General features: G+C 54.2%; 2 protein-coding genes across 4 annotated transcripts in view; one reads left to right on the plus strand and one right to left on the minus strand.

Annotated features, from left to right (window-relative positions):
* PLEKHO2 (pleckstrin homology domain containing O2) overlaps window positions 1–5,528 on the minus strand; it is a 23,869-nt gene extending 18,341 nt beyond the window's left edge. Inside the window, exons 1-2 of one of the 2 annotated variants that reach the window (XM_017830263.1) lie at window positions 5,469–5,528; window positions 511–663 (exon numbers count right to left, since the gene is read on the minus strand). In XM_017830263.1, coding sequence (XP_017685752.1) covers window positions 511–663; window positions 5,469–5,477 — 162 coding nt within the window. In that variant the 5' untranslated portion in view covers window positions 5,478–5,528. Of the gene's footprint in view, window positions 1–510; window positions 664–4,591; window positions 5,052–5,468 lie in introns of those variants that run through there. The other variant, XM_017830262.1, reaches the window with a different exon arrangement.
* The window catches only part of PCSK6 (proprotein convertase subtilisin/kexin type 6), a 52,420-nt gene continuing 34,504 nt past the window's right edge, over window positions 5,151–23,066 (plus strand). Inside the window, exons 1-3 of one of the 2 annotated variants that reach the window (XM_017830260.1) lie at window positions 5,151–5,231; window positions 8,242–8,349; window positions 18,246–18,360. The gene's annotated coding sequence lies outside the window, so the exon portion shown is untranslated. Of the gene's footprint in view, window positions 5,232–8,241; window positions 8,350–10,641; window positions 10,748–18,245; window positions 18,361–23,066 lie in introns of those variants that run through there. The other variant, XM_017830261.1, reaches the window with a different exon arrangement.

Here is a 23,066-nt window from a genome sequence, read left to right on the forward strand (position 1 = left end):
TTAAGGAGGACAGCAAACACAATATCTCCCTGCACCCATCAGTGGCTAAAAGAAACCCTGAAGAGTCTGGTTAGCAACAATTTGAGCTGCTTGAGGGGTGCCAAACAGCTGCAGGGTTGCCTGCCATCCCCTCAAGCAGCAGGTGGGAAGTCAGCCTGCTACAATCCACTTTTATCCTTCAAAAGCCAAAACCACATTGCACATGTCCTGCTTCCGCCCGAAGCTTTACTCCGTTCACCTTCTCACAGGATGTCCTGCCCCCCTCTTTTTTTTTTTTCTTTGGCAATGGCACTGTCAAAATATTTACTGGCTAAAATATTTATGATATATAATATACTCAAAAACACAGCTGCTGTCTCTTTTTTACAGCATTTACCCTTCCTGGAGTAAACTGAAGAAGCCCTTTTGAAAGGAATGGGCTGCAGGGAAGAGTGAAAAACACAGGGACACACATGTGTCCCCAGGGGCCTGATCCTGCCCCTCACTGAAGGCTGTTAGCTGTGACCATACCTCGTCCTCGTAGACCACGAGCTGTGTTTTCCGTAGCTGGATGTAACGATCCTTCCACAATCCCAGGAGACCCCCACTGCTTTTCTTAATCCAGCCATATTTCTCTGCAGTTGGAGCAGACTTGGGTTTCTCTGACACCTCCTCCTTTGTATCCTGCAAGGAGAGAAGGGAGACGGAATTATATTCAAAGCACTTTTCATGATGAGAAAGCCTTCCCAGAGATCTCAGCACCCACCAAACGTGGTCTCTCCCTCCCACATCACAAGGGAAAAGACTGGCACCTTCCAGAGGAAAACTCAGCCAGCTCCCACAGGACTGGAGAGTGGGCACAGACCCCAGCCACCCCAGGGACACTGCTGGGATGGCAGCAAGTCCACCTTGGACTCCCTCCTCTGTGCAGGTACTCCCTGCTCACTTGTGCACCAAGTGCACCTTGAAAATGAGCACTCTCCTCTCCTCTTTGCTTCTCCACCTCTCTGATGAATCCCAGCAGCATGGATCCTACTGGCATCAGTAGCAACACTCATATTTTAGCTCAAGGCCACTTCTGCAAGTTTCTCCTCTGGGTCTACATTTGGTCATCATGCCCAAAACAACTCCCATGGGCAAATCCACAGCATGAGGGCCAGGACTTCATCCCATCTGCACTAAAATGTTCCTGGCAGGCTCCTGCATGGGAAGGACTGGCAGAGAAGGCAGCACCAAGAGTGGGGGTGGTTTTTTTGTCCTCCCTTTAGCTCCTTGCCGTTTGTCACAGCCTGCTCTCGCCTGCCTGCAGCAGCACAGAGAGCTCCAGTGTCCTGCACTGGGGTGCTGCTGGCTTTCCAGGTCTGGTAAAAACCAGGAGATGCAGAACTTCCCTGCATTGAAGAAACCATCAGAAAAATCCAGTATCAACATTCTCGTCAAACAGAGACAGGAAACCTAAGACAGGGAGCAGGTGCAGTTGGGCTTATTAGCTGATGCCTTCACCAGCAGACTAGTTAAAGATGAGAGCTTTCCTCCTCTCCAGTGTGCTGGAAGAGCCTTTGCAGAGGCAGGATCCTCCCCATATCCCCTCCCTGGAGCCCCCTGCTTCTTCCAACATCCCATGGACCTCTCAATAAGCCTCTTTCCCTCAGCAAGGTGAGGGGAATCCCTCGCTGAGCCAAATCCCCGTACAAAAACACCTTGCTAACCATGTGACTTGTCAGGAGAGGCCAAGCCCAAATCCTCCAGCCTCCTCCCAGGAACCCCACTGCCCCCTAGACTCAGTTTCCTCCATGTCTTCACCTCTAATAGCAGCAATCCTGCTGCAGAAAGCCGGCACACAAAAAGAGGATGAGTGACAAAGGAGAGTCCCAGACATGCCAAAATGGCCCTCACTGCTCAAGCTGGACTGGCTGGAGCTCAGACATCTTGTTTCATAACACGAGGAAATCCCACACGAATGGAAAGGAGTTGGAGCTGGACACTCCCATGGCCAGGACAGAGAGAGTAGAGACGGATGAGCTCCAAAAATTCGGAGGAGAGCCTTGCTGATGAATCTGTTTCCATGCACCAGACTCCCAGTGAACACACCCTTGGACAGCAGCTACCATTGGGGTAAGCTGTTATTCCAAAGCGGGAGCTTGCACCCATAAAAATAGGAAAACCAGCTTAAATACACCATGCACCCACATTTATTCTGATCCCTGCTAAGGTCAGGAAGAGGCTGGGCTTTGCAGGTAGGCTCAGGTGCAGACTGGGAACAAAAAACTCAAACGAACCCTGTTTCACCTAAAAAGAAAACCAGGCCAAGACCTGTAACATCCTTGTTGCATTTTGCAGAAGTTATTTTGATTGTACTGAGCCGTGTTTGAAACGGCCACAATACAGGATGACTGAGCACCAAAAAGTTTTCCGGGAAGCGAGGGGGGACTGTGTGGCGTGGGTTTTTTTTTAAACTTGACTTTTTAGGTTGCCAGGAAGTTGTATTCAGTTGAGAACTGCGACTTCAGCAAACATCAATTCCTGCACAAATATAGACCTGCTGGTTTCCTGATCGAGCACCCTTTTGATGTCATTTTTAGATAATTGGGCATGGACTTTAACCTCCCTTGTAGCAGTTTTGAATGGATGTAGCTGTATGAAGAGTTTATTTCAGTGAGTCCAGACTAACAATCAACAAAATGCTTTTACTCTTTAAGGCTTTTCTTGCTTGGCAGATAAATTTTTTGCTGTTCTTTTTCCCCACCTGGCAGAAAGGCTGAAATCACATGGTAAATATGTCTATCCATGCTCTGCTCTGCAGAGTGAAAACTGCTCTGGTCTTAAAATAAAAGTACTCCTGTGAAGACACTGCACATACCATCTACCTCTGAAAAGCAACCCATCCCAGTAGAGCTGGGGCTCATGCTGACACCTCTGCATGAGGCTGAGCTGGTTTGGGGTCTGGTTCACCAGCTCTCCAGCCTTCCAGGGACAGCACCTCCCCTCCATGACATGGAAGGGTGGCCTTGGAGCTCACCCTCTCCCCAGGCCACTCCAGAGCCCTGGTTGGAGCCACCTGTCTAAATGGAGCTGTGTGTGGGGCTCCCTCAACACCAGACAGGACTTCCTGCTGTGCCAGGACCTGGGAGCATCCACATGGAGGATCCATGACTTCAAGCCCCACCTGAGCAGCCCAGGGGAGGGAAGGTGAGATGGGATGCAGAGTGCTGGTCTCAGCAGATGACAGGGCATCTGCTGAGAAGCAAAGGGCTCTGCCCCTGTCACTGTGCAGGAGTCACCTGAGCCTGAGCTGCCTCCTCCAGTCCCCACTGTCAGGCAGAAGTGAGGGGTGTGATCCTGCACTCCAGGGGGCTGCTGAGCTGCCGGGCTCTGGGTCAGCAGCTTTCCCCTCACACACCCAGCACATCCCCAGAGGGGGGGCAGGTACTGTAACCCATCATTTGCATCTTAAGGATGTAAAAAAATTGTGGATGCAACTTGGCTATTTGTTCCTGTGAAAGCAAGAAGAGTCCTGGAGACGGTTGCCTGACATTTTTTGCAGATTATTTTTATGCCACTCCTACCCTGAACCAGCGAGGGGAGGTTTGGCTCCACGAGGATCGGGGCATTGAGTCCATCCTGCCCTCTCTGCTTGCAATTCCACAACTAAAACAGGAGCATGGCACAAAGACATCAGTTGCTGTTAACTCAGCTGTATGTGAGCATCATGCAAGAAACACTAACATATCCTTCCTGGGATGTTCTTGTGCTGGATTCATTCCTGACACTGCAGTAAATCCATGAGAAGAACCCCTCTGACATCAGCCAAGCAAGCCAGGGTAAATGAAGGAAGAACTGAGTTATCCCAATGCTGGATCATGCCAAAGGCATTGCTCCCAAAACCAATCCATAACCAAGCCATTTTTGCATCTTATATCACAGTGGCATTAGAAGTGAAACACAAGTTCCACTCTTCCAGCTTGGTTTAGCCTCACATTTCGCAGCTCAGCAGAGATCCCAAATCAGGGGGACAGGATGGCTTTTTATTTAACAATCAGGCAGTTCTTTCTCCCCTCCCTGCCCTGTATTTTACAGGCCCACAAACCCACATACTCTTCATGTCTTCCAGCAAAAAAAAAACCCAAGAGTTGAACTGCGGTGGTACTTCTAAAGTTACACACAGTGCACAGAAGTGCCTTAGCCAGTTACAGCAACTTCATTAAAGCAAGCACCTCACTTACCACAGTCCTCTCTAGCAAGGAGCAAATGAACAGGAGACAACCAACATCCCCACAGCTCCACTCTTTTCCTCCCTTTCCATTTTATCTTCCAAACCTGGCTCGTAGCACTTCCACTTCTCCCCGGCTCACAGGAGCAAAACTGTCTCGCTAGAAATGAACTGCTCAGATCCACGTGGAACTTGGGGAACTGCATCTGACACCCCCTTCCGCAAGTGCTCCCTGGAGGATCCACGTATTGGTAACAAAGAGCGGCCGGTGAGACCCTCGGTTGATGCTGGGGTGGGTGTGAAGCCCCTTTGGCCGGTGGCCACCAGCTGGAAGCAGTTTCTCTGCCGTGGATTAATTTCATGGATGCCAGCGGATAATAACAGCTCTCAGCCACTACCAACCTGGGCTGCTTTGTCGTCTCCCTGCTGTTTTAAAAGAGCTTTCATTCTTGCCACAGAATGTTTGGAGCTGAAATAAGGGGGTGTGAGGGCGGAGAGACAACCCACAGCTACTGGGATCGCATGTGCCAGAGCCTGAAGTCCTCGGGCAGTCTGTACTACCGGGAGCGAGCTTTGTGCATGACCAGCAAAACCTCATTCAAGGAAAGGAAGCAGGAATAATTGCGTGGCCAGACGAGGGGAGAAAACGACCTGTTTAACTTGCTAACCAATTTGTGGCATCTTAATCAATCCGCACAGGGATGGATCACTGGGGCGTCATCCGATGGATGTGAAAAACTACGTGTGCAGGAGAAGCACTGCTGCCCTTCTCTGAGTTAACCCCGTCCCAAAGAGAGGAGAAGAACAGAAGTGGGGAAAGCTGGAGGTGCGCAGACATGTCCAAGCCGGCTGTCTGACCCAGGCCCGGCTCCAGCAGGGCAGGACAACACCCCAGCGGGAGTCACACGGGATGGCCCGAGCACGCGTGGAACCAGCGCCGGCCGAGCCCGGCAGCCCCTCCCCGGCCGGCCCGGTCCAACATCCCGAGGGCTGAGGGGATGCGCTGCCGAGGCTCTGCCCGAGCCGCTCCGGGGGCTGCTAGGTATGGGAACCCCCCTCCCCACGGTCTCTATCGCTGTCCCCCGGGCGGAGCGGGGCCGGGATGTCCCAGCGCCGGCGGACACCCGAAAACACCCCGAAGTGGCCGGTGCGGTCCCTCCGCCCCGGCGGGCGCTTCTTCCGCCCGCCCCGGGGGTCCCCCATCCCCGAACTGCCCCGGGGGTCCCCCAGCCCCGTCCCAGGGACACTCCCCTCCCGTCCCGCTCCCGGCCGGACTCACTTGCTCCATGGCTCCTCGCCGCCCGCTCAGGGGCTCGGCCGCCGCCCCGCTGCCCCGCTGGGCTCCGGGCGGACGGTCATGCCGGGGGTGCCGGGCCGGGCCCCGCCGCTCTCGCCTCCGCAACAACTTCTCGGGGAGCCGGAGCCGCGGCAGCAGCAGCACCGCCGGGTTTCCGGCGGCTCCGGCGCTGCCAGCGAGGAGGCGGGGATGCCCCCGCCGCCGGCCCCGGCCCCGCCGCCGCCGCCTGGCCCGGCCCCCCCGCCTGGCCCGGCCCCGGCCCCCCCCTGCCGCGGGCGTGGGGCTGGGAGCCCCCGGGACAGGCTGGGACTGCGCCCGAGGAAGGGGGACGAACGGGATCCCTGCGCTCAGACGGCGGCTGCGGGGTGGGACATGGACTGTGGGATAGGACAGGATACCCGGGGCGGGACATGGAGCTGGGGTGGGAGAGGTCCCCAGGGTCAGATAGGGTCACTAGGCGTCAGGCCAGACCCCCGTGGTAGGACAGCGTATTTGAAATCGAAGGGTCCCTGAAATTGGATCAGGATCAGGCGGGGTCCCTCGTGTCCATCAGGGTCCCCAGGGTCCAATAGGATACCCAGGGTTGGGCAGGGTCCCTGGGGTCAGATAAGGTCCCTGCGGTCAGGCAGGGTCTCCAGGGATCAGAGCAGAGCCCCGTTGTAGGGCAGTCCCTGAAATCAGCAGGTCCCACAGGTCAGGAAGGGTCCATGAGGTCTGACAGGGTCCCCAGAGATCAGATAGGGTCCCGTGGGATCAGACCAGACCTCTGTAGTAGGACAGTATCCCTGAAATCAGAGACTTCTCAGGATCAGGCAGGATCCTGGGGGTCAGAGGAGGTCCAGGGTGGGACAGTGTCCCTGGGGCTGAGGTCAGGTCAGGTCCCAGGAGCAGCAGGACAGGGAACAGGGTGCAGAGAGGTGAGAGATGCTCCACAAAGCTGGCATGGAGCAATGCCCAGGGCTCACGTGTAGCCACGTGGCTCCCACAGCCATAGCGATGGCTCCTGGCCATGGGGTGCTCTCTGGACAGTGGATTTCAGCAGAGGGGTGATGCCATTCCATTCACCCAAGAAAAACAGCTGGGGAATGGTCTTCAGTGGCAGAACTGGTTAACACAACTAGTCACGCTCAGAGCTATTGTTCTCCACTGGTATTCAGCTTTGCAGACTTCTGCAGCTATTTCAGGCCTGCTGGAGGGCTCATGTACCCAACAGCCTGCCTGGTTTTTCTTCTAATTATTTCAGTCAGTCTAAAAAAAGACATTACCTCCCTCTGCAAACCTTGCCTCCATTGTTCTCAGCAGAGAAAATAAGAGGGAAAGGAGAAGAAAAGTCTGACATCCTCTACCTCCAGGTTAAACCCTCTTCTGCACAGGTATGGCAAGCACTGGGAGGAAAAACAGGAGGCAGCTTCTGCTAACCAGAGGTAGTAGGGATAGCAGAGCATCCATCAGGGCTGGCTACCCCCATCCTGCAGGGCCAGGGGTTAATGGAGGAGCTAGGAATCACCCTGGGACACACCAGGACTTGAAATGAGAAATCCTGGTGCTGTCAAGGCGCGTTGACAGGAAAATGATTGCCATGTCAGCAGAAAGATATCCCACATGGGAGGGAGCAGCTAATAGCTGTGCTGGGTTTTGACAAGAGGCTGAGGCACCAAACACACTCAGAAAAGCAAACGGAGGACAGACAGTGTCTAACTGGCTGTCACTGGTGTGAGTGGGGAGAGAAGATCAAGAGGGGGAATCCATCACGCTGACCGCCATGGTCGGGGCATTGCCCACACACTGCAGTCACCCTCCTTCTCTCACCTGCAAGATTTTGGGGCAGGACCCCCCCAGTTTGCTTTATTTGCACAGGGCTGCAGGAGCAGCAGGGACAGAGAACTAGAGCTCCTAAGAGAAACTACACACAAATAATTATTAGTGATAATTAGCAAAAGCACACTGATGACATCTCCTTCCTATCAGCTTAGCTCCGGGTTTGGCAAAGGCTCTGGTCTCGCTGAGACGTCCTCTTGTTGTGTAAACACCTTCTGTGGCCTCCCCTGCTTCTCCTCCATGGTCAAGAGCCAAAGTGGGCAAAGAAAATGCTGCCATGAACGTCAGTGATGGCATAGAGAGGCCTGGCCAGTAGCCAGGAGGGTTGTGAGCATCCTTCAGATTCCTCCTTTACCCAGCACAACAGGCACCTCTGAGAGATATGACAAGAAAATCATCATTCAGAGCTGTCACCAAGCCAGGGTTAGCTCTCTGCTGCCTAAGACCAGATGAGAGCTGGTTTAAAAACATGTTTTCTTGTTTGATTTTCCGAGCCATCAAAATGGGGCTTTGGGTGGGGGGTGGGAGCATCCCAGCTCACCTACAGCCTTCTCAGTGGGAGTGTGAGAGCAAGACAGGGTGTCACAGTGCTGAGTTTGGCTCCAGGATGGTGCCAGACATCACAAAATGAACAACTGAAAAAAGGTGATAATTTAGCCAGGCTTTTAAAATGACCGAAAAAAGACCCAAAGTACCAGAAATGTTGTTCAGTAATCTCTGTTTTCCCGGCAGGGCTGGAGGAGGTGAGGGGAAACCTCTGGCTGCACAGATAGGGTGTGGGCTGTGGTTCCAACTCTTCTGGAAAATTTTAATCGGTCAAAAAGTGGAGAATATTTTTAGCATGCCATCAACGTGCATGTGAGGACATGTGTGCTGTAAGAGCATGTGCTGCAGAGGCCACATCCCTGGGATTTATCAGCTATCCTCACACTTGCAGGCAGACCTGGAGAGACCCACTGTGATCCCACCAGCAAGAATGCAAGAGCAGCTGCTGCAGGGAGACCTGTCATATATAAGAGGATGCTCAGTGCAGAAGAATATGGAGGTTGGTCCAAAAATGCTGCAGGGAGAGGCTTTGGGCACCTGTCTGCAGGTGGGTCGGGCTGCCCTGTTGTCTTCTTCACTGATAAGAGATGGTGGAATGCTGCTGCCACAAAATCAAACAGAGTCACGAGTGACGCCAGGGAGGGTGGGCTAGTGAGTCACAAACTGAGGAAGTTTCCATGCAAGGGGACCCATGAGTCCTCCTGTTCCACACCTCACTGTCAGCATTTGGGGTCTGGGAAAACTTGGGAGGCAGAATGCAGAGGAGGATGGGGGTGCCAGCTGCTCTGGCCGCAGAGACACAGCTTCCCCAAAGCTGAGACAGGACCGGGATGGGTGGGGAGTCCCTCCTGCCATCCCAAACGTGGGCAAACCAGTCTCTCCAGCCACAGACACCACATGAGAAAGCTGTGGTTGCCCTCGTGTCTACCTGCCATCCTTTCCCTGCTCCAGGCAGGGAGCTCCGGCTCCTGCATCCAACCCGAGGTACCTCGTGACCAGGGTCAGCCACTCCACCTGCTCTCGCCTTGGTTTTCCTCCACCTCAAATGGCAATAACCCATCTCCGAGGTGCTGTGTAGCCAAGTTCATTAGTGCCTGGCTTCGTTAATTGCTTTCAGCAGGGCTGGAAGAACAGAGACAGAATTATGGCAATTGCCCTGTTATCTGCTCATCTTTGGGGAGGAGGAGGTGGACATGCGGTGAGGCTGGACCGCAGTGCTGGGCTCACTGTGGCCACAGGGCTCCTGCTCTGAGCTGGAGGAGAAATCCTCAACCCCTTCACATGCACAGCAAATTAATGTGGATGCTCTTAATTTCATCTGTTTGGTTGGGGCTAAAATAAAGAGGCCCAGAAAAAGTGCTGAGTCTGAATGGATGCTCAAGGGTAGGGCTGAATTCAGGCTCTTGATGCCAAGTAGAGCCCATGGCACCTTCTGCTCACAGCTGCAGTGTGTTTGTAGGGGTAAACCATTTCTCAGGTGGAGCACAGTCCTCTAAACTACATGTGCTAGACAAGAACTGTGAAGGTGGCCACATCCTTGGGTGATGCACAGGGAATTAACAGCTGCAGAGGCTAAAGGAGATGGGAGACCACAGATAAGGGGCTAGCATGGAAGAAGGGCTCTCCTCACCTCCCTGTCTGCTTTCTGGGTTTAAATGTTTTGTTTCATGGACAAACCATCTGACAGGTTGGTGTTTACAGTCACAGTCCCTACCGCAGCAGGGTAATCGGAGTTAGCACGCCTGGGCTGGGGTTTTGCCAAAGTCCTGGTTCTACCTGTTTTCCTCTTGGCTGATACTAGTCCAAGGTTCTGCCCAAATCAAACCTGGGCTTTCCAGCCACTTGTGCTCCCTATTTTAGTTACACGTTTGAAAGAGAAGACCCAGCTATCTGCCACAGCCATCAGCCTGCAAGTGCCTGCAGGAACTCGTGTGCTCTCCCTGCTGATCTTGCTGGTTTTGTAAGGAAAAGCAGTCCTGCAGAGGACATCTGGTGCTCACAGGAGGGACAAAGCAGATCCAAAAGTGTGGGTAAGGAGGTCACTTGCTGGGGAAAAATGGGGGAGGTGAGTGGTTTAAGGGATCTTAAAGCCATCAGTGAGTTGAAGGAACATGGCCAAGCCTTGTGGCATAATGGCAAGTGGGCCATGAGCTGCTTTGTTCTCTCTTCTTCCTTTCTGTTTTAACTCAGTGTTAGCAGTCTGCCCTGCCAAAAGGCAGCGGGGGCAGTCTGGAAGAGGTGCCCAGTGATGTCAGAACATCGCTGCTGGTGTCCAGGTGATGTCCATGGTCTGTGCATGGGCAGGACAGGTGGGAAGAGGTGAAGAACCTGGTGGGTGAGAGCTCAGGATGACTGTCCCACTCCATTGCTGCTTGGGGTGAGTGGGAGCAGTGTGGGGCTGGAATAGGAGGTGGCTTGGATTGCCCATTCTGCCTTTAATCCTCAAGTCTTTTGCAGCCAGGGAGGTGTCCCACATACTGTAGGCAAAACCCAATCCCTGTGTAAATGGCTTGGAGCAGCTTCCCACATCCCTCATCTCATCACTCTGTGCCTGGGGCAGTTGCCTCTGGGCTTTCCCAACAGCTCTGTGCTGTTCCTCGCCTTCACTGACGTTTCCAACAACGACAAAATACGCCAAAAATAACCCCTGCTCTCTGGCAGGAAGGTAGGATATAAACACACTGACTGTTTGTTAGTGTTAGTGTGTGCTGGGCTTTCAAGCCAGGCTGAGCTTGGGGGGGATCGCTTCCTGCACCACAGTCCTGACCTCCCACTGCCTCCCTACTCTGTCTAGGCCGGGGAGCTCCCCAAAACACCTCTGCTCGGTGCATGCCACTTTGAGAAGGTGAGGCTGCAGTCCTGGAGGTGCTGGAGGGACTTTTCTGGATGAGGTTAAGGTAAGGCAGCATCTCTGGGTGCATCGCAGCTACAAGCTTTCCTCTGAGAAATGCAACACTGGGGTCCTACTGGAGCTGCTGGGATATATATATATATCAATACTATATATATATATGTATATATATATATGTGGTAATACCCTCAGAACCTGATATTTACTATGATAAGAAGAAAACCATCAGAGAAGTGTCATCTGGCACCCGTGGCACTGATGACACCAGGTAATATGATGCTGCTTTGTGTGCTCTTGCTCTCAGGGCCCTCCCTGACCATGTCCATTCTCACATCCCTGCCTTATTCCTGGGGACAAATCCTGCTCCTGATTATGCCCAGTGCCACCTCTGAGGCTGGCAGGTGCCCTCTGTGCTGGCAGGGGAGCAGCTGGGGACGTGCCAGCTGTCCCTGGGCACGCAAGGACCTGCTGTTTTTGGGGAGCGATGATTTGCACAATGAGTGGTCATGGAGTTTGGCTAAAATTATGGTCTCTGTCATTTGGATGAGCACGTGGGGAACAGAGGGAAGCCGCAGAAGGGGTTAAATCAATAGTTACATTTAAATCAATAATCTGATTTATGCTTCTGTCCCAGTGATGCTGCCTTCCTTTGTCCCCTGGTTTGAGGGCACAAACCTCAGTGGCTGATTCTGAGCCAATGTTTCTGTTGTGAACATGGATTTTGACACACACGCTGCAGGATTTGGTCTGGTTTGTTGATTTTTAGGGGTAGACAGAAAGCAAAAATGAAGGAAAAACCTGACCATGGCTGGGAAAATCGTGTCTCTGGAACAGGGTTCCAGGGTGATGCTTTTCCTGAAGTGCCTCATGCAGCAGCTGCAGATATGAGCTGAGCCTTAGAGTGAGCAGGGAGGGGAGTGAGATTTATAGCCATGCCCTGGTTGTTGTGGTGACTCATGAGGTAGGATTGGATCAAGTGAATTCTGTAGAATTTACAGCAAGTAAACACTTTCACATGCAGGGCTTATTGTGTTGGCCTGTTGTGTCCAACAGGTTCTGGAGGTATTGCCCTTGGCTGAGCAGCCAAGGTGAAACAGGGAGTGTGAAACACTCCCCTGTGGTGGGTTTTCCTCCTGCCATGGGCTCATCCCTCTTTAACCCAGCGGTAAGGTGGTACTGGGACCATGAGCACTTTGCACCCCTCTCCCAGCGCTGTGGCCACCTCCCAACTTTTCCAGTGAGGCCAAGACCTTGGTGACCAACTGCCCAGGTCACAGCTGTGCCAGTGTCCCACCCTAGTGATGATCCAGCACAGACACATGGATGAAACCAGCTGTGGGACTCAGGATAAGGTCTGGCCGAGAAGAACACATGGGAAGTATTTCCTTTCTAAAACTGCAAAATGTAATTAATAACCATTATGAGTCTGAGAGGGGACAGGAGAGGGGCTCAGACTTTCTGACAGCCACAACCTTTGCAGTAACGCCCATCTCAGCAGCCTGATGTGCTACTGGCTCGCTTGCTGCCTCCAGCATCCCTACCGCTCAGTCTCCAGCATCCTTGCCCCATCGTCCCTTCAGCCTTTCCCTTCAGCTCCATCCCCTCATTCCCCCGCATCCCGAGCCCCCGCTGCTCCCCGGGCAGCTCCGGCAGCAGCCGCTGCCCTTCCTCCCGCCCTTCCTCCTCCCCGCGGCGTGGTGCCATCCCCACCTAGTGCCGGCCCGGCGCACCGGCCGCCGGTCGGGGCGAAGACAGGGATAGGATGGAGCTCCCCGGGCTCGGGGGGCCGTGGCACATCCCCCACGCCCTCGGCTGCACCCAGACACCCGTGGCACGACCCCGCGGGGAATTTTCCTCCCCCGGGCCCGAGGGATGCTCCGGGGTAAAGGAAGAGTAGGAGAAAACGCGCTGATTATCCTCTGCACTGCTCCGGGGGATGGGTACAGGCAGAAGCCACCACGGACCCTGGGGATTTTTGCCTCTTCACGCCCCATCCCGCATCTTCGGAAAAGGGAATGTTACCCTTTCCAGCTCTGGAAGCTCACGGCAAGGGGACAAAGAACAGGGCCATGTCCCAGCCCCACTCACTGAGGGCCGGTGATGGATCCCATCACCGGGGATGGACCCCCTCGGGCATCGCTCTGGGGATGCTCCTGCACATCACAGGTTCGGAGTCCTTATCAGTGGCATTTCCCAAGGACAAGTCCACATGGACCCCACATGTCTCAGCACCCAGGGAGCATCACCTCCCTTGGTGCCCCCAGACCCAGTGAGGACCAGCTGTTGATGTCCAGGGGTGAATGTGAGGGCAGTGAAAGCCTTCAGCAATGCCCCCTGTACCAAGTCTTCCCTTGCCCCTCTCCAGCCCATCAGGGACTCCCAGAGCCATGATGTTTTCAACTTTCTTTCTCTCTCTGGCTCCTCAGAACTATGAAGAGATTCACACCTGCCCCATCCCTGTGGCCAAGGGCTGTTTTGCCCAGCCACTGCCCAAACCCCACCTCCCTTGGGCTGTCCAAGCCACCCAGGGCATCCAGAGGCACCTCCTGCTCGCCTGGGACAAGGTGGAGAGCAGCCATCCCCTGCTCAACCACGCCAGCCTCCCTGGGCTTGCAGCATCCTCCATCCAGTACAATTTTGGTTGGATGGAGCCTCTACATGTTGCTGCATCCAGTCCTCAGAAGGAAGTGGCTCTTTGCACTGAAATTTTCCATAATTTTGCTCTTCTTTTTGTGCTTTCCTATCTTTTGTCTGGCTCTACCACCCCCAGGCCGTTGCACAGGCACTTTCCTCAGCTCCCTTGGATGCTGGGGCCTTGCTGTCCCAGCCCCATGGGAGATATCAGGGTATCAGCCTGATATCCCTGGCTCAGGGGTACTCAGAGGTGGGGGGGGATGCTCTGCCAGGGGGATGCTCCCACTTGCCCACGAGGTGCTATAGACAGCTGAGAACATGCTCAGAAATTTGCAAAGACCACAGGAAAGCATGGGAAAGATGGACTGCAGGGTGGGAGAGGAGGCAGGAAGAAAGGAAGATTAAGGGGCGATGTGGCCTCCTTCATATTTCCTGATGAAACAAGGAAAAAGCCCAACACTGCCCCTATTTTGCCTTGGAAAACCCCTTGCAGCTCAACCCTGAAAGCAGGATTCAGCAGCTCAGAGTAACTCAAATGTTTCCTCTGCTGCTTTAAAGAAAATGTTGGAACAGAGCGGGCTTAAAGCCTGCTGAAGAGGCCCATTTATCTGGGAACTGAAAGAAAATATTGGGATAATATTTGGAAAAGCCTGTGAATGGGCATGGCCCAGCATGTGCCGGGCAGCAGCAACCTGCAATCTGCAGGGGGAGAAGCCACCCTCTGTGTGTGGTTAATTTTCCCCTTTTCCCTCATTTCCTTCCCATTTCCTTCCTGGCTCTTTTGCTGTGCCTAGGCGGGTCCTTGAGGTGTTTCCCACAGGAGAGTGGTAGTGCTGGAAGAAAAGGGGATTTTTCATGGGCAGGATGGACACAAACCCTGCCTGGTCTGAGTATCCTGGGGGTGCTGGTGGGGAGAAGGTGTTTCTTTCCCCTGGTTAACAACCAAGGCTGATCTGCAGGACTTGCTTAATCAGATATCACTGAAAACCAGGTTGATTTCTGCCTAATTGGTCAGTAATAACCATTTAATTGGCAAAGCTGCAATGAAGCTGCAGCCCCCCCTTTCCCAGGGCCATTAGCAGCATCTATTTTAACATTTCAAGCCTGGCTGGGATTCAATAAATGGGTTTTGATAGGGTTTTTTCACATTTAAAAACATTAATGTGTGTTCAAAATTCGACTGGACATCTCATTTGGCTTTGAAGTATAATTATGCTTGATGAGGACTAATAAGCAGCTTTCAAAATGAGACCAGGTTAGCATCTCTCCTGCCGTCTCCTGCCGGGAAGCCAATATTCCCCAACAGCTGATTTTTATGGGACTAATACAGACACATCCAGCGCTCCATAAAACCCTGCTTTGCCTTTGACTTTCTTTTTAAGGGTCTTTTTCCATTCAGGATGGGGTTTTATTGCTGTGGAGTTTTGCTCATTGCAGTATTTCCCTCCGCCACGGGTTTTGAGGTGCTTTTGCAGGATGGAAAGGGCAATTTGCTGAAAACAGACTTTTTTACCTCCCATTTTCCAGCCTCACGAGGAAGGAAAATAAACACTGGAAGTAGGTTTTTTTCAATGTGACAAAGGGAAAACTCGTAGCCCCAAACTGACCCCAAGACTTGGGGCTTTGGTGTTGGCTTGAAGCTTGGCTGCAGGCTGAAGCAGATGCTGCCATTCCCTGGCACAGATGATGGTTGATGGTTGAACTGGTGTCGAGGTTGGCCCTGCTCTAGCAAAGCCTGCCCTAGGTGGAGCTGCTTCTCTTCAGCATCGCGGCCGCCCAGAAAACCCTGGATCCCATCTGGCTGCCCAAATACCTCCTGCCTGCAGCTTCTGAGCAGGGCTCAGGCAAAAGAAAACCCACCCAAACTGTGGGTTTGTGTTTGTTTTCCGCTCTCCCCCATTGAAATTCCATGCCAAAGGTAAGCTTGCTTGGCGATTAGGCTTTGGCAAGTCTTGCTATGCTGCCGAAACCTCCAGGAACGCCCTTGGTGAGCCCCAAGCATGCTCTGCCACTGGGATGGGGAGTGAGTGCTGGCTTGTTGGGGATCGTGGGGACATTAGCCCACAAAACACTCCCTTCTCTGCCAAAAATTGTCCCTTCCCAAGGGGATCTCTCCTGTCCTTTACCAACATGGTGATCCCACCCATCACTCCCACAGTCGTCTCTCTGGCAAAGCTGCTGCTAACCAGGCTCTGAACCCCCAGATTCCCAACTGGGTCAAAATGCTCCCAAAACCCAAAGGTGACAAAGGAGAAAACCTGTCCTGTTCCGTCCTGGCACTGCCAGGCACGGCTCTGGGGGCTGGCAGAGGGGTTAATGGCCCCCAGCCAAAAGCTGTGGGGGAAAGACCTTTAGTCAGGAGCGCTTGTTGCTTGGACAGCTCTCCTGCATTTTTTTCCGAGGCATTTTGCAGCAATTAAAGAGCTGCAGGTAAATGCCAAACCCCAGAGCTTGGTGAAGGTGCCAGCTACTCTGCAGTCAGGACAGACCCGGCCACTGACTCCAAGCTGACCATGTTCCAGTCCTAAATAGCTGCTTTTCAGGGACAGGTGGGTCACAGCAAACTTTATTTTTCTGGAAACAGCAAGTACATTGTGCAGAGCAGGCTTTCCAAGGATGCTCCCCACACCCTTTTCAGGAAATACCACGCAGCTCTCCTTCGTGCCATGCCAATTTTTTTTTTTAATTGGCATAAATGATAGCCTCGGCAGGGACACGCCGTGTTTTCCCTGGGCTGTAGGATTTTATTTTGAAATCACTGCTGGTTTGATCTTTGCATCTCTCCACCCCCAGGCTCATCACTCTCTCTCTGTGTTTCTGCTCCCAGTGCTTGCTCTGGTGCAACAGGGTTTGCTGGGAAGTGGAAAATGCACTGGGGGGGCTCATCCCGTGCCAGTCACAGCTGGATCCTTGGGGACATCACCCGACCTGGAGACGTGAAATCTGTGAAATAAAAGATTTGAGTTTGATCTGACAAAGCCACCACAGCAAGCAGAATGTGGTCATCCCTGTCTGGCGACCCCCAGCTCTCCCTGGAATCCAATTTTTGATCCCAAGTCCAGCCCTGGAATCATCATTCCAACAACAATGGCTGTGCTTCCTTTGGGGGAACCCGAAATAGCCTCCCCCTGCACAGTGACAACACGTCCCCCACGCAGCGCCGGTGTAACCGGCTTTTCCAAGACCTGCTATTCCAGGGGTGGGGTTGAGTTGGCCACAGTTTATTACCAGCTCCCTCTTGGCTCCAATGCTGTTCCCTGGTATGGTGCTCTTGGATGAAATGGGATGGTGGCAGCAACCAGGAGAGGAGGAGGACGGGTTCCTACCTCACATGTGGATGTGTCATGTGAGGTGGGTGCCACCAGGGCACATCCTTGGGGTATCCTCCCTCTCCAAGCACCCTCTCCTTGAGGATAAGCCCTTTTGCACCCCAAGTATTCCAAAACACAGTGAGTGGGAGCCAGGACAGCTCAAGTGCAGCTCCACAGGGATACAGCGGGAGCTGGAGCATCTCCCCATCCCACCATGCCTCACTTGGGCATTTCCTTCCTTGCCCTAATTTCCAAAATAACAGTAAACCCAAAAACTATTTGAGATGGGTGAGAAGGTCTGGGTTTGTTCCCTTTCAATTCAAGACCAATCACACAGGCAATTATTTTAACTTATTGATTTTCCCACCCTGTGAATGTCTGCGCTGGGCCTGGCAGTCCCCAGAGCGCCCTTCGGCCACTGGGCTTCAATTGTTTCTAAAATTCCAGATCTATCTTTTGGATATTTTTACAGGCCTGAGTGCATAGTGGGGCCTTTCTCTTTTATTTTTTATTACTAGCGTTTTTACCAGGATGACATTTGGACTAGGCAGGAAAATCTACTTGCCTGCTACGCCAGTACCTGACAATCAAGATTTAATCTTTCGGAGAGGAAGAACGCGTCAGATGGGAAAAAAAAAAAGAAATCCAGATATCTGTGAAATTGCAGGAAAGCGGAGCAGGAGGAGCTTGCAGGAAATCTCCAGCCCAGCCTGGAGCAGTGCAGTGACTGCGCAAGCCCTGACCATCGCCGGACAGATGTTGGTCTAATTACAGCTAAAACCTCTGGCACTGGGGATGCTCCGCTTCCCGTACCCTGAGAGTATCATAGCAGCCGGCCAGCCTCTCTAATCCCCAATTTAAATCCCTCTGGCTGCTGCCTTCAGTGCTTGGAAGAGGTGCTGGATGGTAGGAAACCATTGGCACATCCTCCTCGGTCATCCCTGTGGTTCTGAGCTCTCCCAGCCTGGCAGGAGCCCTTTTTTTCCCTGTAATTCTCCCCGTTTCTCACTGAGAGCTGCCAGGGATCAGAGATTTATAAAATGGGTGTTTCAAGCACTTGGAGATTAATTTCCCTGTGCCTGGGGTATTGTGACCAGGGCTGGGCACCAGCATGGAGCTGTCGCTCATCCCCACCTCCCTGACCTTCCTCCACCTCATCCCCTCCTTCCTCCCCGTCATATTTGATGTCACCTCTTCAGTCTGAAAGCAGTCTAATCCAGATTTAGGAAGGAAAGGAAAAAGGCAGGGACAGGATTTTTCCAGTGGGCACAAATCTCCTGGGAATTCACCCAGGGTTTTCCCAGCTGCAAAGCTGGAGGTGGCTTCGTGGTGACAGTGGTGGCATTGCCAGAGCCTGTGTGCTGTGTGACACATCAGCCACGGGGATGATGCTTCACGGCAGCTCCAAATCTTATTTTCCACTGGCAAGTTTCACCATCAGCTCACTCGTGTGCAGGATTTTACCATTAATACTCCCAAAACCATCTGGCCACTAGTGAGTCTGGGGTTATTTTAACACCTAAAAGGACGAGGAGAGGAAAAAAAAAGTTTGTTTGAGATGAGTGAATATAAATGGAAAACTACTGATTTCTCCTTCAGATTTACAATTCCCTGGAGTGGAGCAGTGACAGCAGTCGAAAGCCCTGTGCTTTGCAGTCGCAGTGTGCCAGAGTGAGCTACGGAAAGATGTTGGAGCCATTGTGCTGCTAGACAGGTTTGAAAGCTGGTGTTAATGAACTGGTGTTAATGGGCTGGTGTTAATGGGCACCCTGATGGCAAGAAGTAAGCGCTGGAGCCGTGAAGGGGTTGGAGCTGGAGGGTTCTTCCACGTGGGCTGTCACCAGGGAGCGAAGAGTCAAGCTGCAGCAACTCCTCGGTGCAGACAAGATCCTGAACCACATGGCTTTAATTATGCCAGCGCAAATTTCGCTCATTTGGCTAAGCCTGGGAGCTACAGAAAGAGCTATTTCCAGGTGTGCTGGTTTAATTACCGCATGCCCTGGTTTGCCCACCGCGCGCAGCTGCAGGGCCGGGGTTTGTCGGGCTCTCCAGGCGCGCCGGGACACATTCGCAGCCATCAGCACAGTGATGGCCCCGCTCACGCCTCTCTCTGCACGTCCCTGGGACACGCACACGGGCTCCCCTTGGGTCAGATAAATGGGGTTTAACCTGATTTTTGCTGTAATCTCCATGTCGACAGGCTCTCAGCACGCACAGGATAAAACCCCAGCTCCTGTGGCTGCGGGGTTTCACTGGGCAGCTCCCGCCAGCCACGCTGGGGGGCCGGCTGGTCGATGTCCCCGAGCCAAGTGGCCGCCCTGTCCCGGCATCCCGGGGGTACCTCTGGACCGTGTGTGTTTGCAAAATAGCTTTTGTTTGCTTAACTCCTTGCACTGGAGCAGGCAGAGGCACAGCTCCCACCGCCCCGTCCCTCCTCCGCAGGCAGGGACAGGGTGGCAGTCCCGCTGCCCAGGGCAGTGCCAGCCCTGCCATCCCACCCCTGGAAAAAATAGCACCTTTTGAGAGCCTTATTTGTACTTTCCTTTTCTGAACCTGCCTTAAAAAGAAGGGCTCGGTTTTCAAAGAAAATGCATTTAAATGACGTTCTTCCCTGCCCGTCCAGCTCTCAGCTATAATCTTATTGCCGTACGGAGCAACGAGCGTGAGTGGGACGTGGTGGGATTTTAACTGTAATTCATGGGCAGATATAAAACTGCCAGGATTATTATGAATTTTATTCAGGAGAATTTAAACGTTACTGGTTCAGCAGTGCCTCTTCCCGTGCTGCCTTTGCAGCAGCTTCTGTTTAACCTCCAGGCTGGCAAAATTTATTGCATCGTTGGTGTCTCACTGTAATTCTCCAGGTTTTCAAATAATCCCAGGAAAAGAGTTAAACTGGAGCCTCTGCGTTAGTCTACATCCATTGCAAAGCATGTGGGGCCAAAGTCTGTTTTTCCTGACACCCCTGGTAAATCCCATGGGTTCATCTGGGAAAGTTGCCACTCTGAATTTCAAAATTATGCCGGTGGGAGAGGGGGCAGGAGCTGTGCAGGGACTGGAGAGCACCAAAACTGTGGCAATCAGTGCTTGGGTAAGGCTCTCACCCCCTCACTTGCTGTTGCAGGCTGAGCTGCAGACTGCCAGATCCACAATAGGGCACAAGGTTTTACTGGTACCAGTAACTATTTCCCAGGCTGATACACTGGGAGTTGTGGTCAACGGCCTTGGGATGGAAGGTTTGGGATGCAGGATGTGGATGGGTTTTATTTTCAATGGGCCACTGTAGTGGGGTGGGGAGTGCTCCTGGACATGGATTCAGCCTAATTCTCCCGGGATTTGCCTATTTTTCACCACCTAACACAGAGGTGATGAGGTTTTGCACCTCCTCAAGGCAACCCCTTTCCCATCTCCACTCCCTTTACTTCAGAAAGCTTTTCCCACCATCAGACCCTAAATCTTCCCTGCTGCCCCTGGAGCCCATCCCTCCTCTGCTCCTTGTGGAGATACTTCAACCCTCCTTTGCACCCCCTGCCGACAGCAGCAGCCCCCACAGATCTTACCCAGCAGAAGGAGGTGATGTTGTGAAACCAAAGGGGTTTCTTTCATCTATTCTCACCTCTCCTGTGGCTCTGCCCCTCTGCATCATGCGTCGCACACGTAGCACACCCGGCACCCGCCAGCCCTGCTCATCCATCTCACACACCTTAATCAATGGAAAACTCGAGGAAAAGCCCATAAACCAGATGGCAAGTGAGGATTGGATTTGCAATGTGCTGGTACTAATGGAAACCATCCTTCACCACGTAATCAGAAGGAATGGCCACGCACAACCCATCACTTCTGTCCAGGTAGCACAAGGGGTAGCCCTGCAAGGACATGTGGGATGATGAGCCCTGGAGGCTCCAGCGTTCCCATGTGCCATCACTGATATTCACAGTGATTTCCAACAACAGCTTATGGTGGGCAGAGTCCCCAAATTCCTCTTTGCCCTTGGCAGCAAATTGTCTCATCGTTAGTGCAAGCACAACACACTCTGCACACAGAAACCCTCCAAATCCCCACTTCCTACTATTTCTAATTTCCCATGACATGCCTGTCTGTGGCACAGGGGCTCACCTCCGTCTGCCTCTCTCCATAGACTTGCTGCCTGCAAACAGGCCAAATCCAGCCCAGTGCAGGAGCTGCCGGAGGATTTTGGCCCTGTCTGATGCAGAACAGGCTCCCTATAAATTTCTCTCGGATTAATCTCACTGCTGAGCTGGGAGCACTTCCCTATTCCCTCGGGCTGCCACTACCTCACCTGCCTACTGCCAGGGCTGCTACAAACTGATGGCAATAAGACCATGATTTTCCTCTCCAGTTCCAGTGTTGGGACATATGATGTGCTCAGTGCCCCCCTTCACCCAGCCCGTGTCCCCTTCCTGCTGCTGGCATTGCTTTCCTGATGCTTCCTTGCCATCCCACACCCAGGTGGGATTTGCAAAGCTGTTTGGGGCTTGGGAAGGTGTTTGCATTCAGATGGATGAGGCCGAGGGCTTGTGCTCCAAATGCCACTCGAATCTGTTCAGGGACTGGAAAACAGACAACACCCATTCTGGGAATCACAGCCACTCTGAGACCATCCAGGCTGGAGCCTGTGGATGCAGCTGCTCATTGCCAGAGCTGTGGAAGACCTGGGTGCATTTCCAAAGCTCCGGCTTGATTCAGGTGAAGCTCTGGTGTGATGAGAGTGAAGTTCTGATATGATGCCAGTGAAACATCCCTTCATTTAGGGCAGTTGTCAGTTTGCTGCCCGGCTCGGCTGGCGCTGGCAGGGAGGGCTGTGGAGCAGAGCATCACCCACCCGCTCCCAAGCCTGGCCTTTGTATGCACCGCCACCTTCTCCAAACAAAGCCCATTTTCTAATACCCCACGAGGTCTCTGCTATTCCCTGAACGGCCTCCTTGGGAGGCAGAGTCAGCACTCCAGCTCTTCTGCCCATGCCCACGGCTCCTGGAGGTGCCCCTCAGGCCCACCTCAGCCAGGCTTGCCCCAGATTCCTGCCCCAAAACCCTCCCCACCAGGCAGCCCCTCCTGGCCTTTTTCCTGAGCCCATGAGGAGCTGGCTGGGGGTCGCCTGGGGATGTAGGAGGGTGCCAGGGGCATGGGGGTAATGGGGGTGGTGGGGGTGGAGGGGAGATGTCCAGGGAATGTGGGGGGCAGTGCTGCAGGGATGCAGGGGGAAGTGCAGTGGGAGATGTCTGTGCGGGTAGCGCAGAGGGGTGGGCGAGATGCCTGGTGGGATGCTGGGGGAATGGGGGTGGGGGAGATGCGGGCAGCATGCTGGGGAGGGCAGTGCCAGCGGGTTGCAGGGAGACAAGGGGGGAAGGAGGCTCAGGATGGCTACCCAGGGGGTGCAGTGGGCTACCTGGGGAGTGGAGCTGGGGGATGCATGATGGGATGGCTGAGGGGATGCAGCAGGAATACCGGGAGTGTCTCTGGAGCTTGCAGGGGTACCTGGGGAACAGAGTTGGGAGGATGCATGGGGGGCTGCCCAGGGAGGATGCGGGGGCACAACAGACAGTGCCGTGGGGTGCAGGGGGAAACCCGGAGGGCAGTGCAGTGCTAGGGCATGCAGAGGGATGCAGAGACTCCGTCCGAAGGGTGCCACGAGTTACCTGGGGAGCAGAGCTGGGGGAATGTATGGGGAGCTGACTAGGAGGATGCAGGGTGGGTGCTCAGGGGGATGCAGAGGAGATGCCCGGGGGGAAGTTGGGACACAAAGGATCATGAAGTGGGGTGCAGGGGGGAACCCGAAGGGCAGAGCTGGGGCATGCAGAGGGATGCGGGCAGATGCAGAGGGATGCAGGAGGCTGTCCGGGGAGCAGCACTGGGGCGAGCAGAAAGGACGCAGGGGACACAGGGGGTTGTTCGGGGACACGCAGGGGGAGCCGGGGGGGGTTCCGGGTAGCAGCACCGCGGCATGCGGGGAGGATGCAAGAGGCTGTCCGGGGAGCAGCACCGGGACGCACAGAGGGGACGCAGGGGGTTACAGGGTGTTGTCCGGAGGTACGCGGCGGGGGGACGCAGGGCCATGCGAGGAGAGGTCCGGGGCGCTGCCGGAGGCAGGCAGGGGGTCTGCAGAGGTGCGCGGGGGGGTTTCCGGGGAGCAGCGCCGGGCACGCAGCGGGGCTGCCCGGCGGCGGGCGGGGGGGACGCGGGGGGGCCGTGCCGGGGGCCGCCCCGTCCGCCCGCTCTCCCGGGCCCTCCCCGCCCCCCCCGAGCATCCCCCCGCCCCCGCGGGCTGCGGGGCCGGTTAAAAGGCGCAGCGCCCCGCTCCGCCCAGCCCGGCCCGGCCCCGCACCATGCCCGCCGCCGGCCCCGGCGCGGGGAGCGCGGCCGCCCCGCCGCCCGCCCGCCTCTGCCTGCTGGCCCTGGCGC

This window comes from Lepidothrix coronata, unplaced genomic scaffold, assembly GCF_001604755.1.
Source record: "Lepidothrix coronata isolate B3197 unplaced genomic scaffold, Lepidothrix_coronata-1.0 Scaffold176, whole genome shotgun sequence".
Lineage (NCBI taxonomy): Eukaryota > Metazoa > Chordata > Aves > Passeriformes > Pipridae > Lepidothrix > Lepidothrix coronata.